General features: G+C 40.3%; 1 protein-coding gene and 1 long non-coding RNA gene across 4 annotated transcripts in view; one reads left to right on the plus strand and one right to left on the minus strand.

Moving 5' to 3' along the window:
• The window catches only part of LOC122179163, a 19,026-nt gene extending 8,718 nt beyond the window's left edge, over positions 1-10,308 (plus strand). The window contains exon 3 of one of the 3 annotated variants that reach the window (XR_006178556.1): positions 10,019-10,308. This is a non-coding gene — a long non-coding RNA (uncharacterized LOC122179163). Of the gene's footprint in view, positions 1-6,286; positions 7,477-9,810; positions 9,940-10,018 lie in introns of those variants that run through there. The other 2 variants (XR_006178555.1, XR_006178554.1) reach the window with 2 other exon arrangements.
• Positions 8,957-19,859, minus strand: part of CHST9 (carbohydrate sulfotransferase 9) — an 80,600-nt gene continuing 69,697 nt past the window's right edge. The window contains exon 3 of the mRNA XM_042869870.1: positions 8,957-10,332. Coding sequence (XP_042725804.1) covers positions 9,241-10,332 — 1,092 coding nt within the window. The 3' untranslated portion in view covers positions 8,957-9,240. The remainder of the gene's footprint in view (positions 10,333-19,859) is intronic.

The following is a 19,859-nucleotide window of genomic DNA, read 5'->3' on the forward strand; positions in this document are numbered from 1 at the left end:
ATGGATGGATGGATGGATGGATGGATGGATGGATGGATGGATGGATGGATGGATGGCAACATATGAAAAGTGATCACTTAACAATATTCTGCCTTCAGCTGTTGAATTGCAGTGTGTGTGCTCTGGAAGTTCACGCAGCCATAAGAAACTGTCCTTTGAGACCCATTGAGACCTCTACTCCAGTAATTGCATGTTTCCTGGTGGGGGGAGAGTGGTGGATGCAGTCTACAAAAGCTGGATTAAATCAAGTACAAGGGAGCTTGTATTTTTTGAAGGAAATTCATGTTTCTTTCTAAGCAACATTTTCCAGTGTAACCTTCGCCACTGCCTTATGTGAGCACTTAGAGAAGGACAAGCTGCTCTTTTGCAAAGCCAACTGAGGGAAAAAAAGCAGTGACCTGTGAGAATAGTTAAAAAAATATCAAAATACATTTTTTTTCCAGTAGACTTTGGGGATAATAAATATTTTGTTGACTTGTTTGCAGACATTAATACAGAGCAACTAGTCTAACACAGGTCCGCAAGGCTTACTTCTCTAGAATCATCAGTCTCCTCTTTTCCTGCATGCATACTTTGAGTAGCCTTTATAGCCCTGCTACAAACTGTTCACAGTGGAATTGGATGAGTTTTGAGGAGATAGTTGTTTTGGTGAAGGCATCTATCATATTAAATCAGTGTTAAAAAGGAGGCAGATACGACTAATCCTACCTCTTCAAGGATGCACATCAAAAATTTCTGTTAAAAATAGATACATTTTTCTAAGAATGCATTCAGAGGAAATTTCCCATTTATGGTTTCACGTGTCCCTTTTTGTTTAAGCTTAACATCTCCAATACCCATCAGATTTTCAGTTTCACCATGCTTAACTGACCCGAGCAGATTGTTCTTCCAGCATCACAGCAGAACCAACATGCCAGTGAAAGGGATTCTTTTCAGCTACACGCTTCATCAGCACTGGCATTGGTGAGACTCCTGTGCTGTACTTTCTATGGGTGAAAAGGGGACAGACAGCTACACATCCCATTTCTCAGTTCTGCAGGCTAGAGTTTGTAGAACAGGCTCTTGGAACATGGCTTTAGACTTGTACACTGAGCAAATTTGGTACAAAAGGCACAAAAGGAACTTCCACACAGTCTCACCATGCAATTTTTGCTGTCCAGTTTCTGAAAATTGTAATTTATCCTTAAAAGTTTCATCTCATCCTGATCCTGACTGCATTGTCTCAAAATACTGATAGTGTCACTGTGAAATTGTAGATGACTCAGTTTCCAACATCATGAAGAGTTAGAAAATGCATGTAGCCCACAGCCAAGAAAGCTCTTTTATCTCTTATTCAAGTGAGGACACTGAAATGGAAAAATACCAGGTCTTAGAGGGGAGAATAATCACTTGAGTTACATGTGAGTGTTATTAGTTGGAAAAAATGAAGAACTTACACTGAAAACATACTGAAACTGAAAGGCAATAGGGATCATAGTGTAGCCCAAATATTAAGCAGTTAGGAAATCCCATTAGAAAATGTGTGAGAGATTTCTTCAGTGATAGAGAACAAGGAATCTGTAGACAGGAGACTATTCTAAATAGACAACAAATAAAATAGAGATATGTCCCCACTTTTCCTTTGTGTATGACAGATACTGGAAGTCCTTGACCATGTCAGAAGTTTGGGCATATCACTGGTTTCCTTGGATTTTGTGATGAGGCCAGAAAGAAGAAAAAAGAAAAGAAAGAAAGAAAAGAAGAGGGAAAAAAAGAGCCTGGGAAACCCTCTAATTGTGCAGTCTCAGTGGTTTTGTTACTGCTCCAAAATAAGGGGTCAGGGCATAATAGCACTAGAAAAGCTTGGTTACTGTAGATTTTACATAACGAGTTCCCAGCTTCTCTCACTTCTCCCATTCAGTGTGTGCCCAGTTTTGCAACCAAGACAGAACAGAGAACAGATTTCAGCCATAAAGATGTCAGCGGGAGAGCTTGTTTTCCTTTGGTAAATTGCAATAAATTAAAGAAATGCCTTAGAGCTTGCAGGAGAAGAAAAAAACAGGAGGGAAAAAAAAAAAAAAAAAAAAAAACCTGAAAATGCTGAAAAGAATATTTCAGAATGTCCCAAATTTTTCCCCTTCCTTTTCTATGGTTTACTCTGAAAGGTATGGCTTTGGCAAAGCAGCCTCTACTGTTACCTGGTAGCAACACCTTCATTAGAAGCCTCTGTGTGCACAGGTGGTGCAGGACCCAGCACCCATCATGGACACTTATCTGGAGGCAGCCACAAAGAATCAGGAAGAAACACAAGAGCACCTGCTGGCAGCATGGCTGAGACACAACATTTACGTCCAACCTCAGTTCTGTGCTTGCAGTTTCATTATGATTTCTGGAAATGCCATCGTCCCTTGGAAATCAGCTTTTGCTGTGCTACAGTCTTAGGGTACTTCCATCAGAGATACAATAATACAGCAGCAATTCCTTATCGTGCACTGACACCTCCAGCCGCAATTAACTTCTCCCCTTTTCATTAGAGGCTTTTCTTCTGTCCCTTTACTTTGTCTCTCCCTTTTTTAAAAACAATAGCAGAAAAGGTGACAGCTGGTGTCAGTTGCTTGGGGTGCATTATAGGTAGAAACTCCATAACACTCCTGAAAGCAGAGATGTGGATACTACTGTCTAATTCCCCTCCTCCCAAGTCCCCCACCAAAGGACCTCTCCCCTAAATCTGAGCCATGATAAGAATCAGGTGCACTTGCACTCACTATGCCTACATAGCATACAATACTGTTGCACATGCAGCACTACTGTGATCCTTTCCTGCTACAGTTCAAGATGAGAATGGAATTAAGTTCTTAAGGACATGGGCTAGTTGAGCAGGGTGATGATGGGCTGACAATTGAACTGGATGTTCTTAAAGATCTTTTCCAATCTTAATGATTTTATGATTCTATGATTCTGACAGCACATCCCGAGCCAATAGATGAGAACTCTTTTTCATTAGAGAGCACATCTCCTAGCACAGACAAGATTATTTGGGTCAAATATAGGACTTAAGCTGAGTAGCTCCCACTACCATCAGTGAGCAGCATTTGACTAAATGTTCATGTACATAATTGAGCATTTATAAAAAACACAAGTTCATTAATACATGTATGTGTGCAAGTTTGTAGGAAGGCAAGTTTTTAGTTGCAGAACTCAGCTCTCTAACATAGTGTTTCTCAGATGAATGATAACTCATTCCCAAAAGATCTGTCTATGCGTGTGTCTGCCTTCATCAAAATAGAGATAATTCAGTAGGCACATACCAGTCTGCCTACACTCAGTTTTACACTCAAGTAACTATTTGGGAAAATTAGACCTTCAGCATTTAATATCCTGCTCACATACATTTGTTTTTTTCACACAGAGGGTGGTGACGCACTGGAACAGGTTGCCCAAGGAGGCTGTGGATGCCCCATCCCTGGAGGCATTCAAGGCCAGGCTGGATGTGGCTCTGGGCAGCCTGGTCTGCTGGTTGGCAACCCTGCACAGAGCAGGGGCATTAAAACTAAATTGTCTTTGAGGTCCTTTTCAACCCAGGCCATTCTATGATTCTATGATTTACCACCAAGTGCTCTATGAGATGCCTGGAAAAAAAATGCTCAGCTCCTACCCATATTTGTCAGAATGTTTTTTCTTGAATGCAAATTATATGGGATGAGTCAAATTTGGAAATCTTGGGAAATGAGCAGTATCAAGAGGTTCTGTGGAAACTTTGCTTTCTGGAAGGAATTTGACAAAGTAGGAAGAATTTCTACATGAAGAGGCCAAAAGAACTACGTGTGAACAGATGGTGACTGACAGTACCATACTCTCAGGCAGACTGATTAGTGCAGCCTCAGTGCCACGATAACATAGATGTGCTGGGCTGGAGCTGTCTGACACTTGACAGCTGAGAGAAAATCAGCAATTGGTTGCACCTATTTGTGCTGACATACTTAAGAAGGCAGGAAATTGTGAGAAGGCAGAGTAAAGGAAACAATACTTATATACACAAACATATATGTAGGCATATATATATATGTGATGATAGTTTTTTTCTTTGTCTCTTTAGTAAGGAAAGGAGGCTGTTTCTTCTCCATCGGGTTTTTTAATTGCATCTCTATTTAAAGATGAGTATACATACTCTGTACCAATGTAGTCTCCATTTTATCAGTAGCTCCCATACAGCTATCAAGAAACTGGCTGTTAGTGGGAGCTACATCCTAAGAGCTGGGAAAGCAGAGATTATCTCAAGGATTGCCAGGACCTCAGGAGGAGCTGAGTAATGCAGATCAGGTGATGCAGCTCTGCCATCTTAGAGAAGGCAAGGGTTTGCCTTCATGAGTGGAATCCATTAACGTCACTTAGATCTCCCTCCTGCTTCTCCAGAGTGTCCAAGCTGATCATCATTCTATTTAGAGCTGTGGCACCAAAGCTGGGCTCGGAATACAATGAGAAGGCAAGATTCTCAGTCTGCTCTCATCTGTACAAAGGAACCGGAGGGGCACTTTCCCCAGGTCAGACAACCTGGCACTGGTTTTATGCTGAGGCAATGCCTGGGCAGGCTTGACAGATGCACAGTGTTTTGAAACAGAGCTTGCATTCTTAAGGCTGCCAACTGCACAGAACAGAGCTGAATGGTGCAGTTCTTGGCTGGAACAAAACTGGGAAGTCCCTGGCTTCTTCCATTCAATTGGAAATAAAATATAAAGAAAGGGCATGAACATCCTATGAGATAAGTTCCATACTAAGACCTTACTTAAAAACACAGCTATTTATGCGCAGAGTACAAAGCCTTTAGCAGAAAGCATGTGGTATAATTACCATCCTTTACAGGCCTATTTTGCCAATGGGGAAACTGAGGCAGAGAGCAGGACATGTTGCTCAACAGGCACACGTGAAGTTACACAGCTTAGAGGAGAATCCAGGTGTCTGAAGTCCATATCTGACATTGTAGATATAAGCAGAGCTACTTCTTAGCTATCTATGGAATTCCCTGCAATTAGCTACTGAGCAAAGAGCTTAGCCATTCTCTCCTCAATCAGATACATTTATGAACACCTAATTTCACTGAAAACATTCTCAATAAACTAAAAATAGAATCATATGATCATAGATTCATTAAGGTTGGAAAAGACCTTTAAAATCACCTAGTCCAACCATCAGTCCACACCCACTGTGCCCACTAACCCATGTCCCTCCATGCCACATCCACACAGTTTGTGAACACCTCCAGTGATGGTGACTGTACCACCTCCCTGGGCAGCCTGTGCCACTGCCTCACTGCTATTTGTGAGATGAAATTTCTCTTAATACCCAACCTGAACCTCCCTTGGAGCAACTTCAGGCCATTACCTCTCATTCTATTGCTGTTACCTGGAAGAAGAGGCCAACTCCTATCTTGCTACAACCTCCTTTCAGGTAACTGTAGAGAGCAACAAGGTCTCCCCCTGAGCTTCCTGTTCCCCAGACTAACATTTCAGACAGCAGATCAGTTGCATGTATCCATGGCTATGGGCAGCTTTCCTTTGCTGAGTCAGTTACATTTCCTATTACTAAGCATCCCTACCCTTGTCTCTAGACCATAAATGAATTTCTAGATACTGGACAAGTACATCTGTATTTTTTTATGAAGTGTAACAATTTATGGCTTGATTTCAAACATCAGGTTCCAAAGCCAGATTCATTTAGTTCTGAAAGCATCACAGCAGGTTACATGGCTGATAAACTGGTTTTAACATAACAGTTAAAAATACTTATCTGATGCATTGCTAGCCTGAAGGCATGTACAACAAAGACTTTTTTTATATAACCCACATACACAATACGGAGCTCTATTAAAATATTTTCCTCTCAGACTTCTAAAAAGTGTCATATTGTAATTTTCATTTAAATTTAAACTACATTTAAAATTAAAGTGGTGATCTCCAATGACCCATCACTGAGATAGATCAGCCTGAGGCAAGAGTAGCTCCAATAATTTCAGCCTTTTGGGGGACCTGCACCAGAGGACATTTCAGGGGGCTGTGCTGCATGTGATTGCACTGTGTCTGCACACCTCTGATTGCCAGTGAGCAACAGCTCGGCTTTGGAAGTGGCAGGAATGATGGCTCTGCAAGCCAAATCCTACATGGAGAAATGCAGTTACCTTATTTGGGCAAAAATAGCAAGAAAAGGAGAAGGTGCATCTATAAAATCTAGTTTATTTTCATATCAGTACTGATTCACTCAACAAGAAAAGCAAATATGGAACATTATCTTTCCCAATGTTTTTCTTCAAAAGGGAAGAACAATGGTGATGTTCAGAGCAGACAAACAGCCAATGGAGTGCTCTCCTCCCACTTGAGCCCCCACAGACACTCTGATGGCTTTACAGGACACAGCTTATCCTTACAACTGATGTGTATTACAGAAGACCTTCGAGACCTTCAAATGAAGAGATGTTTGTAACTAAAAAGCATTTAGTATAATAGAGTCCAATAAAACAAGTTCTTTAGTGTATATGCAATTGCACTGAATGTTTTGGAGTGTAATGTCATTCTGCTTTTGCATACATTCTTTTTCTGAGTAAAACATTTGTGCACAGTATTGGAGATGGAATTTTACGTAGTTACAGTGGATGACCTTCAGCTTTTATTTTTTGCCTCACACTCTCACAAAATATAAGCTAAGCTACAACTCAGTCTCACACTTTGACCTTTTAAAATTTACTTTTAAAAATAGAGGTTATCTTTTATGTTGCAAATTATGCCTTCATCTTGTATAATCCCACAAGTCTGATATCACAGTCCCACTTCAATTATGCTAAACTCTTATGTTAATTTTAAATCATGTAACTTAATTCCTGGCAAAGCAGGCTGGTGATTTTCAAAATGTGGTTAATGAGGCAAAGTACAATCTAGATTCTGCTACTGAGATCATCTGAATCCCTTAGGTCACTGAAGATGACTGTGGAGAGGCTCTTCTTTGCAAAAGTCGGGCTTAGATTTTCAAAAAATGAATTTTTAAGTGCAGTGAGGGGCTATGAAATTTGAAGTTGAGCATACAAAGAAGTTGAATTACTTTCACTAGAGCCATAGAACAACAGTGCAGCTAAAACAATTACACTTCTGTGCACACACGCTTCAAAAGCCTTAAGTAGCATCCTCCCTTTTTAAATCACAAATGCAAACCATACCAGATTTTCAAGATGACAGCCCAGGGACCTGGTGCCTATGTCCATGGATGCTTGCAAATCAGTATCATTTTCCCTCTCATTTGCAGAAACCAAACATTTGCTAATAACTTCTTTCACCCTCTCAACTCAAACAATGGTTTTATCTGAGAACAGCTAGTAGACAAAATCTTATGAGACTGTACAGCTTTTTCAGTACAATTACATCCCTCTCCACATCCAAATCTCTTTCATTCTCTGGTCAGATAGGCTGAAAGCTTGTCACTGAGGCAAGCTCAACGTTAAGTCTCCAAAGAGCTTGTGCTTTGTAATGTATTAATATGTATTTCTCTGTATTAAAGAAATAATTCAAAACATGCATTAATTCATCTCCATTCTTTATTAGCATGCTAAACTTTTCATTTGCATATGGTTTGGGGAACAAATTTTTCCTTTTTTTGTCTGCAAATTAGCAATTAATTAACAAACACCTACATCAGACAAGACAAAGCAAATATATGGAAATCAAAAGGTTGGTGTACATTCATTTTTTACTCAACTTCCTTGATGACACGGAATAACTCACGGCAAGAGTGAAGCAACCAGAATTTGAGGCACTTACCTGAAGAAAGGTCTCAACAGTTCCATCCCAAACACTTCTGGTGTTAACACCCATGGTCTACCTATGCACGATGATGGCTCATAAAGTAGTACTGTGCTCACTTCCCTAAGGCATCCATGTACCTCCTTGTTGATGCTGAACATCTGCACCTCTCCAAGCCTCCTACTGCTGATGGTCTGTGGGCTTTTTCATTCTTGTCTTTGTTCCACAGCCCAGGGAATGGGCTGGCTTTGCCATGGGTGCTAGTAGCCCCATCTGGTACAATCTCTGCCTTTGGCTGCCCAGTCTGCTCTTATCTTTTCTTCTCAGAGCAGTTCATCCTGCCTTAAGAAGAGATGGGTCTGTCTCCCTGTGGGTCACAGGAACCCATAATTACTCCTGTGAAAGGAATAATGCCATATATACACACAAGATAAAGGAAAGAACAGCAACAGTTCTGGTCATGAACAGTTTTGGGGAACAAAGGAAAAGGACATTTCACTTACTTGTACTCTGATTTTCCTCTATCCATTTTGTACAGATTACTTCTCTTCCTGGGACATCCTGGCCCTATTTATGCAACAAATTGCCAGGGCCTGGGCTGATGATTGGATACTGGCAGACCAAGAGCAATCACAGCAGTTGCAATGAAACTGCTTCTTGATACAAACATTGCCATGTCCCTTAGCCACCAGTCTAAGAATTTGCCTTAAGCTAAATATGAAGACTATCTTAAATACTGGTGCCACAGTATTCATCATTTGGTTGACTCCAGCGTAAAATTAAAATGTTAATTTTAATGCACACATCAGTTCTCTGAAAGAAGGGTTATGTATCATCTATATAGTACATCAGTCAAAATAGGGTAGTGGACAGTGATTTCAGGTTGCAACCCAAACTTATTCTGCTAAACAGCTGAGTTGCTGTGTCATTTGCAGTGTTATGCATTTGTTCTCATGACCATCCTCCAATGTAAAATACTCAGATCTAAAAGCAGCTACAGTCCAATGGTAATCAAACAGCCAACTCATACAACTGAGAATACTGCAAACATCTTTAGAAAATTAGCCAATGCTTCTTTATTAATAAGAGACAGAAAGTAAAAAATACATTAAAAAAATAGTTTCAAAACCAATTTATGAAGCAGACACACCAAAAGGAATCATGCTACTCCAAATGATTTTTTCTTAAACTCTTAAAGAACTTTAGGTAAGCTAATGTAACATCTGGCTGTGCTACCTCTTCCACAATAATGGTATAAGCAGCTCTTTCAGGCATTTTACTGCAATTTATGCTGTTTATGGGTCTTACTTTTTGGTGCATTTTATTGTAACTTTATGTCACTTTAGTTTATAAAACCTGCACTAAGCCAACACAGCTCCACTTAGCAGCCACTCTGTTTCCTTTCAGAGGTAGCATCAAAGTAGTTCTTCTGAATCCCAACATGATAAATATCTAACAGAAGCCTGAAGCTATCCTGATTCTATACAATTGGTGATGTATAATTGAACATTAAATAATCCAAGTAATAGAAGTCATAGATCAGCTGTCTCTCCTCTTTAGACAATTCCTTTAAGTATTGCTTCACTACTTCTGCACTTGTTCTTTCATCGGAGGAATGTCTGTCTTTGAACCTAGGAAACTTTAGCTCAGCTGGAGCACCTACCAGCTGCAAAAAGTAATTGGCGTCTTCTTCCAGAGTTTCAAACTTTCCTATAAAATCATAGTTGATGAGGCAGGGATAGCAGAGCTTACTGACTTGCTCCCAGTGAATGTCCATTCCTACTGGACGATGGGAATCTAACAGATACTGGATAAACTCCTTGAACTTAACTCCTGATCCTGTTTCCAATGCCTCCTCATTTGCATTATGTCTATACTTCTTAATTATTGCCTTCCCAAACACTGGATGGTAATAGCTATTTGGATGTTCAAACTTATCCCTGAAGGCAGATACCAGTCTTTCCAAAGGATCACGTACAAATATAGTCTTGGTGTATGTGTTCAAACGTGTGTATATTCCTTTTAGGTCATAACTGTCCAGTTTCCTTAGGTGCTTTCCGTAGTGCACATCATCATGGGAAATATTGCGTACCGAAGTGGCAAGTCCATTGAGCACCATGAGGACCCTTTTCCAATTGGAGCAGCCTGCTTTTGGCACCTCGCAGTACAGGACCTTGTGCCTGTCCTCCACATAAATTCTTGACACTATGTGCACCAGGTGAGTTCTCAACTTCTTCATACTGTTGTATTTCTTGCAGAACTCATATAGGAAAGACCTGCGCTTTTCCTGGATGCTATCAACATCCTTCCACTGGTCACCCGTAACCAAAGTCTTGTTCAAAGGGTGCAGCACAGGAGGCAAATTTTTGAACTGGCTGTAGGGTGACTTGCTGATCTTCTGCTGTTCAGAGAGTCCGCTCACCAAGGAGACAGCTACTGCACCAAAAGGGTCGGCCTTTCCCTGCCATTGCTGGCTGCCCATCATGGCCACCTCCTGCCTACCAAGTTCAGGAGGAATATGCCTGCTCTGTGCCGCTTTCCTCTGTGTCTCTGGAGGTGGGAGAATGAAATCCTGCGAACATGGAAAAAAACAGACCTTAAAATGCAGCCACAGCACAGCCAAGCCCTATCACATTCCAACAGTGGCATAGACAGTGGCGTGCAAGCAAGGTGCCTTAAGTACTACAAGCCCTATCTTGAACCACTTGATCAATACATCTAGTTTAGCAACAGCCTGAGCTAATTACTGGAATACATACATACTTGGCAGTGCACAGCAGGTCTGCCTACAGAAAGATAGCATATACCAAATCTTTCAAGACACAGAGGGATGCTAATATTCCCAGCAGTGATGGCCAGCCTACACCATGCCTATGACCTTTACCCTCCACGACAGCACTGGTTGAATTACAGTGCTGCTAACAGCTTTCTAAACTGAGCCAACTGAGCCAATTGTTGAGTGAACCTGCTTTTACCACTGTGAGCTGGAATCCCTGCCCCCCAATGGCTGCACAGCCAGTGCTGGTAGTAGGGAACCAAATGAAGGCTCCTGAATAGGTGACATCAGTGCCTTTGGATAGGGTAGAGTGATAGCTGACCCCCCTCTCCAAACAGTTCCTCTTCCTGATCCCTATGGATAGGTCACAGAAGCCACAAGCATTAGACTGCATGCAGATAAAGCGTTTGCCATACAGAACCTCAGATAGCTGCAGTCACAGCCAAAAAATAAGTGTTTTCAAAGCTTATTCCATCTAACTTATTTAAACATCAACATTAATGTCACCAACTAACTAAACATCAACTAGTGACCCTGCAAAGAATGTAAGAAGATGAGACTTTCCTCCCAAACATTTCTTCCAGTGTCGCCAGCTTCCATGAAATCCACAAGCTGCAGGAACAGCAAAGCTCAAGTCTCTGTTTTGCAGTCAAATTCTACAAATTATCATGCAAGTCGACTGAAGACATTTTTTGCATCTTAACTATTCTTGTTCTCTCTTCTTGAGTGGATTCTATTGTGTTTACTATAGCTTGTACACTTTTGCCTCCTTTCTGCAGGCAAGCCTGCAGCACTGCGACATTAATAAACTGCCTGTTTCTTTGCATTTCTGAAAGGGAGGAAATTGGTCAATATGTTTTTAAATATCCCATAGCAAACACCAGGTAACCAGATGGACACCTATACACAGACTATCTGATTTCATAGGCCTAACTTTTTTGGAAATCCATACAGAAGGATTCTTTTGCCATAAAGTGATTAAACATTTACTGGAAAGTTGATTTGTGGACTAGCAGACCCATGCTTAAGCATGGGTTTCGGAGGATAGGAAAGTTCACAGACCAACTCCAATAAAGCTGTTAACAATTCAGAGAAATAATGTAAGAAATGGCAATGTACTGAACACAACTTGAATTCCTGTTTGATATAAAGCCTATAGAAAAAAAACTGTCAGTTTGAAGAAAAATTAGCCTACCTTAACATGTATTAATTTCCAGTGAGAAAAACTAATCTGGGGGGTAAGGCCATTGGGTACTGCCACAAGCCACAGACCAACAGACATTTGCTTTCATTGAATGGAGTAAAATGATTATTGTACTGGTGAAAGCAATAAAAGAAGAGAGCCATGAAGGACCTGTACATCTAAGGGAGCTCTCCTGTGTCAATGTTTTCAGACTTGCAAAAGGATAAAAATTCTTGCAGTTTGGCCTGATGTGATCTTTCTCATATCATCTAATTTTTGTGATCTAATATTTAATTATTTAAACAGAAGAAACACGTGTGCATAGAGATCTATCCCTTCTGCTTTAGGATAGAAAGAGTTCAGGTGTGTGGTTGATGTATAATTACAGAAGGTAGTGTTGGTACTAAGAGGGGGGATGACAATGGCGACTTACAAATGCTACTGTAGAACCACAGGCCTACAAACCATTTGAATTTTTTGACCTTATAAGTAACTTTAAAAGATGAAAATGAAAAATATGGGTTACAGAGAAATCTAGCACTCAACACCGGGCTCAGCAGAGACAGGAACAAAGTAATCAAAGGTCTTAAATTAATCAGCACGGATCTGGGGTATTTTATAAAACAGAAGACAGTCCCCCAAAACTGTGACTAGACTGTAGTACCCCAATGCAGAAAAAATTCAGGAGAAGGCAGAAGTACATCATTCCTATGCTATGTAATTCTAGTTTAGCTGTCTATTTCTGAGGACATTTCAGTACAAAGAGACTTAACAACCAGAATTTCAAACCAAAGCTGCTAAAATGAGCCCAACTCTTCAAAGGGAGAGTTCAACTTCCTGAATTAAGTCTGTCATCCAAAGCCAATGGAAGATGCTTTGGTTCCACTAGGCCAGGATGGAAGTGTAAAGACTGAAAGGTGGGTGGCATGATTTAATTCAATTTCAAACAGCCCACCTGTGGTGCAGGACCAACCTCAGAGAATAACCTGAGGAGATATCAGAAGAGGACTGTATTTTAGCCTCAGAAACTGTGAATGCAGCTGTAGGAACCACTACTGAAGGATTTTTCAAAGGATTAGAAGACTTCACAGAAAGATGGGCAGAACTATTCAGAGAAAACTCAGGAAACACCCTAAAGGGACAACGTGCACAGTGGGAGTCACTTGAAAGGGGCTCCCTCTCAGCAAGATGAGGCAAAGGAAGAATCAGGGGAAAAAAAGGCCCCAAACAGAAGGAAAAAAGAGGACCTGGGGAAAAACAATGGAAGTTCTGAAGGGGAAAAAACTATCTAAGTAGGTAAAATACTGTTATTTGCTTCCCCTCTCCACTTTCCCTTCTCATTCAGATACATTTCCCAAAGTGAATACAACAGTAGTGACTAATAAACATTTTTATAAGCTCCATGAGAAGTTAAGCAGTAAATGCCAACTCTAACTTGCTATATTTAAGAGTGGGAACAGATAACGGAAATGGTAATTTTCAAAGGCATGCATAACTGTTCCACTGCCATCTGTTTCAACTGAAAAATAAAAGAAAAACAAACCAAAAACTACTTATAGACTTGCCTGAGTAACCAGGCTAGTAACCTACAAGAGTAAGATGAATGATGAGTTGGATCAGGCTTTGCATTTGATGAGAGACATTTAAATAAAAAATTTCTCAAGAAACTACCTGTTCAGCTAGATGTTGAATAAGCAGTACTGTATTTCTTAAACAAAGCTACCTAATTCTGGTATGTTTAACTACTACTGCAACTCTGAAATGCTGGGAAAGGATCTTAATACTTTATAATACCAGGCTTACATGAAGTTAGGTGCTTTCTTTGTCTTCCTTTTGGCACCAGCTGTTTTTTCAGTGCTCATTTTCTGACACTGTAGAGATCTGAACATCCCCATGCTATGCTGACTTTATTTTGAAGAAGGAATGTGAAAATAAGAAAATTCCAAACCAATAACCATTAAAAAAAAAAAAAAAAAAAAAAAAAAAAAAAAAAAAAAAAGAATGTATGACCATTATATTTACCTTCTTAACTGTGCAGCAGCCCACAAACTGATGGGCATCACCATTTTGGAACATGTCTGAACCAACAGGCAACAAGCCGTTAATCCTCTTGCAGTTACTAAATCTGGCTCCAGACCTTCCAGTGCAAATGGTCCTACCAAACTCTTCCAGCCACGTGTCCAAATGCAGGGATGGCCACTCATGGCTCTCTAAAGAAAAGCTAAGTTTGGGAACCAATCACTTGGCATGGGAGATGAACACAATGGTCACCTTGGATAGAAGCGAGTTTGTCTTGAGACACTTGACATTCTGTGCAGCAGGCTGCACATATTTCATCCAAGAACTAAAATCCAGTAAAGTGTTGCACTCTCGCCAATAATTATGTGGAGTGCTGCGTCCTTCGTTTGCATTAACACATTTGAAAGAAAGTTAGGAAATGGCCAGGAGTCTAATTTAGATGAGTATGCACATGACATCTTTCTCACTTTAGTTGGGCAGGAGCAGAAGGTAGACTTAAAATTTGTATTCGTTCGAATACAAAGAAAAAAAGGAATTTATTAAGAGTGTTAGTTTAATGCTTGGCTACTGGCAGGCAAACTAGTGAAGCTGCTGAAACATAAGGCATTTTTTTAGGTCATTAATGGATTTGTTCTGTCATTTTTATTGCTAAATATTCCCTTCCTCTCCTCTATCAACAAAATGATTTTCCTTGCTGTAAAAATAAGTAGCCAATCCTTTCTCTTACACACATCAAAATTGTCCTTTTCTTTAATACCTTCACAAGCCACTGAGGTAGAAAAGACTGACTACTGCCAAGAATGCTTAAGACTCATCCCATTACGCTTTGTAGTGGTTTTACAATGCACTTGTGGGATCTCATCTAGACAGTTTGCAATTAGAGCATCCTGCCATGCAAAAAAGATAATAATGTATTGAAAAGGATGATATTCCAGGGCTGATTTGCAAAGATTTAATGGCCTGCAGTGCAGACAATGCAGTGTTTCCTAAACGTTTTAGTGCTGGATCTTATTTTTACAAACAAGAGTTATAAAATTAAGTGATCCTAACAGAAAACATAGGATAAAGAACAAAGGAAGAAAGAAATACTCTATTCTATTGTGTTTCTTTCTAGGTAGAAAGCAGATGCAGGAGGAGTCTTGTCTGGGACATATTCTCATTTTTTTTAAATTTACTCTGTGACTCCCTGATAAGTGAGCACAGGGAGAACACCTTCTTGATCTAGGTCTTTAGATGCTGGCAGCTTCAGTACCAAAGGACTTCAAAGAAACATCCTCTTACTTGGATTGGAGGTGGGTGCGAGTCTTTGAAAAGGTCATCCATATTTTAAGTAAATTAGATTAAGGTTTAAACTAACAAACCTTCTACCTAGTTGAACGATTAGGAAGGATTTTTCCAGAATTATAGCAGATGATTCAAATTCTATTTGAAATATGAGGAAAACATGAGGCTCTGTTCAGCCTGGAGAAAAAAAGACTGAGAGAGAATCTGATAAATGTTTATAAATGTCTAGAGGGAGATGGGAGGCAAATGGATGAGGTCAGGCTCTTCTCAGTGTTGCATAAGGATAGGAGAAGGAGTAATGGCCTAAAATTTGAACATAGGAATTTCTGTACAACATATGGAAGTCCTTCTTCACAGTAAGGGTGACAGAGCACTGGAACAGGCTGCCCAGAGAGGTTGTGGAGTCTCCTTCTATGGAGATATTCAAGACCCGTTTGGACACCTACCTATGCAACCTGCTGCAAGGTACTGACTTTAGCACGGCGATTGGCCTCAATGATTTTCTGAGATCCCTTCTAACCCCTGCAATTCTGTGATTCTGTAAAAATTTGGGATGATTCAATCTCCAGCATGCCAGTGAAGCCCAGAACCATTAATACTTTAAGTGTAAAAATGTGTATAAGTATATATTTGCTATACTCATGTACGCACAAGTTTCCTTAAGCTTGCCAGAAGAACGGAACATCCTCAGCTTTTTTTTGTGTGTGTGTTAGAAAAGCATTTGCAAAGCATAATTCAGAGCGATCCCAATCCTCTGCTGCAATGCTAACACGGCTAATAACTTTCTATGTCTCTGCATAGCTTAACATTGTAAAGGAAAATCCTACATGATCTCCCAATGAAGAGACTGGCCACAAGTGGTAGGCAACTCTGATGAGGTGCTTTGCCTTCTGTGCAATGCAGATGAACCCTAGGATTCATCACTTGTGCTTAAAACAGCTGCTCCGGAGACAGCTACCAGTAACCTCTCTCCTTGCAGATACTCCACTGCAGGTTTTTGTCTTACTTATTTCAGGCAGTTCACTACGCTCCTCACAAGCCAGAGGTATTCCTTGTGAACAGTGTAAGTACACTGGAAGTACTTCTGTCAGAGATGTATAAGGTTGCTATGTGGTTTATATGCAATTCCATTATGGAATGAAACAACTGTACTTTGAATTTTTCACACTTCTTTCCGCTCCTGAAATTCTTCAAAGATCAAAAAAAGTAGCAGCAGATTTAATGTTTCCCCTGGATTATGGTCTAGGAATATTTCTTATGTAGAGCCACCAGTTGCAAGCCCGACAGTCAATAACAATAGATACAACATATTCCTATGAGATGTATACTCCTAAATGTACGAAACACCATTAATATTACTAAATTAGCTTGGGGGAAGATAAATTAAAAAAATGAGTATATGAGGTGCTTGGAGTTTCCTGCAGAGACTAATAAAGAGGTAAACTTTGTATTTTGTAGTTGAAACACAATCAGGTCCAAGGGAGGTTCTTGTGAACACAAAGCCAGACACAAACAAGAAAATCTTATTATAGTAAGAAAAAAAATACTACAGGTAATTTTTAATTAACAGATACCAGACATTTTGAGTGCTGCTCTACAGAACAGTTTTGTGAATCAGTGACTATTGTCCCTTGAATCTATCAGCAGAAAGCTAGGCATCTCACTGCAGTGTGACTGAGAGTTACGCCAAGGGCACAGACAAAGTGAGTTAGAAAGAAAAGGTAAGAGGGAAAGAAGCTTTTTTTCCTTCTTTCTTAATTAATTTGTGTTTGGTTCTGTTTGGTTGTGTTTTTTTACTGTTGATTGTTTGTTTTGCTTTAGTTTTAAATGTAGTATGGCCAATGTTGGTGAATCACAGAATCACTAAGGCTGAAAAAGACCTCTAAGATCATCCAGTTCATCCATCAGCCCATCACCACCTTGACCACTAACCATGTCCCTCAGTGTCACATCTATTCTGTTCTTGAACACCTCCAGGGATGATGACTCCTTGGGCAGCCTGTTCCAACACCTCACCACCCTTTCTGAGAAGAAATTTTTCCAAATATCCAACTTGAATCCCCCCTGGCACAACTTGAGGTCATTCCTTCTCATCCTACTGCTGTCACATGGGAGAAGAGGTAGACCCTAACCACACTACAGCCTCATTTCAGGAAGCTGTAAAGAGCAATAAGGTCTCCCTCGAGTCTTCACTTCTCCAAACTGAACTATCCCAGTTCCTTCAGTTGCTCCTCATAAGATGTGCTCAGCTTCCTTGCCCTTCTCTGGACATCATCCTGCATCTTGACCATCTTTCTTATAGTGAGTTGGTGTGGAAAAAATGTGGAGAGAACAACTAGCATAGAGCTAGTTTTGGAAAACAACCCAGATCCATGGGTCACTGGGAAAGAAGAGAGGCCTAAAAAGGCAAGATAAACAGCAGCATTATCAGGGCCACAGTAGTAATTCTTTCCCTTCTTAGTAAGAGGACAGAAGGAACCCATTTGTCTGTGCCCAAGAAGCCTATGAGACACTGCTAGCTTGGCACTGGGCTCCCCTCCTCTCCCTGCCTCCAGTGCAGAAAGCACAAAGTCACCTGTGCTAATGAGGCAAGACAGTCTGCACCAGCCATTTCAACAAGCTGATTCATATGGTCAGCAGCCTGGATGAAGGAAATTAATCTCTAATTTGACTTGCCAATTCTTGTTTAAATCTGGAATTAATTCCCCCCAGTTTCCACCCTAACAGTCAAAACGTGATTTCTGTAAAACATGTTCAAAATGGGACAGATAAGAAAGATCAAGGCGCTGTTAATAGAAAAAGTCCCAATAAGATGCCATAGTTACCAGAAACTAACACAGTTTGAGTGACAGATTAAAAATTTACCAGGACAGTTGCAAGGAAGTACTGAAAACAAAAACAAATGCCCTACCTTATTAATAACAAAGAAACCACTGTCAAGGTTGATCAGTGGTGATGATAAATTGTTTTCTGGATAATGTAATGCTGATGCTACTCCACTAGCTTTCTGACAACAGTTTAATGGGACTTGTCCTTCACAGAGTAATTTACAGACTTGTAAATAAGTGACGGTGTTACAACCCAGACTGCCTGTGTTTAGACAGGGGATGCACTCAATTTGCATGGAGCACTTCTCTCTAGTTGTGTAGCTAAAGTGCACTGCTACTAAAGGACAAATTTCAGATCACAGACCATTTACATCACCATATTTAGCCTTAACTCATTCCTATGCAGTCACATTCATTTTGGGAACAGGTTGTTCAATGTGTTCAACCAGTATTTAATTCTTAGCTCAGTCCTCCTGTGTGTCTTCTTAATAAAACCTAAATCAGCCACTGCAGTGAGTGACCAGAAAGAACAATGTTGTGCTAAAGCAGCTTAAATAACCTGAAATTCAGAATTAACTCAGACTAAAATGATACTTGTTCAATGAAGAAGAACATTATAAAAAATACTTCAGGTTTTCACTGGCTGGTAGGTTTACTATTAGCATATGCAAAGTTTAAATTTGACGACAACACTTTCAGGTAATCACAAAATATTACATATGGGTCTCTTATTTAAGTTCATTAAATAATGTTACTGTACCCAGTTTCTCATAATTTGAAGCACAGAAGCAAGACAAGTTGACATGTTGACAAGTTGACATGTAATTCTAAAAATCATTACTTCTAAGTACAAGATAACTCATATATACAGTCATTTTACAAAGAGGAAAATAAATAATGTCTCTTGCTCATTCACAGCTCAAGTCAGATAGGAATTTTGAGTACACTTGATATTTTAAACAATATCTGTTGATTAAAATAAAGGAGTTGACACTGGAGGCTAGATACCAACATCTGTTAATCCAGAGGAATTAGGGTCCTTGTCCTGGCACTTGGTGACCAGCACCATCAGGTAAATCAGGTAAATCTGATTTTCCTGGGCACCACCTCTATGAAGAGATTCACTATGTATCTCTCCAGAAGCTGATCTAACTGCTGGGCATTAACTGCAGAGATTTATTAAATCTGCAAGATCAGACCAAAACACTGGCTCCAGAAAGTGCTGTAATCACCACGAAGGTAAGCCTCCCTCTACAGCTTACTTTTATCTACAGAAGGGATACAATGGGGGTCTTAGAGGTAGCAGGAGTTCTGGGCTTTAAACAGAAGACAGAATGTGGACTTCCTTATCTCCAGCATCACTGACTCAGTTTTCACAGATATCCCAACAGCATTTTAAGACCTCTCAGTATACCCATACCTCATGCAGTCCAATCTGGCAGGTGTGAATTTTCCCAACAAGTTGGTCATTTCTGGGTTCCCACCACACTAATATAAGTGAGCAGGCTGGCTCAGTACTACCAACACTGGGGCACATCTGCACCCACAGAGCAACAATCCTACAGGGCACAGCTACCTGTAAGGTGATGAATGAGCAGAAGTTAATGAAGACCTGGACTTGATGGTACAATTTCAGTACATCAGTTTCCTTCCTAACATGCCCCCACAGCCTACAGTGAAGACAGCTACTTTAAGAGTTGCTTAGATGCTTGTTTTGAGTAGCCAAATGCAGAGTTTGGATGCCTGTTAAGATATCTGGAACAATGAAGGAACAGAGAGCGTATGCTATACTGTGAAACAATGTGATTGTAAGCCCAAAAGGCTTCAAGTTGGGTACTCAATCGTTTCCACCAATTACTTTAGGGAATTACTTTAGCTGCAGACATCAAGCTACAAGCAAGCTGTTTACCAAGCCATTCTCATAAGCAGCAAGACAAGCGGTGGCCTAGTTCTGCAGGGGCTTCAGTCACATTTCTCTACCCTGTCTCCCAGCCCAACACTTGCACTTT

The sequence above is a fragment of the Lagopus leucura genome, unplaced genomic scaffold, assembly GCF_019238085.1.
Source record: "Lagopus leucura isolate 7727_CA_CO unplaced genomic scaffold, USGS_WTPT01 Super-Scaffold_100002, whole genome shotgun sequence".
Classification (NCBI taxonomy): Eukaryota; Metazoa; Chordata; class Aves; order Galliformes; family Phasianidae; genus Lagopus; species Lagopus leucura.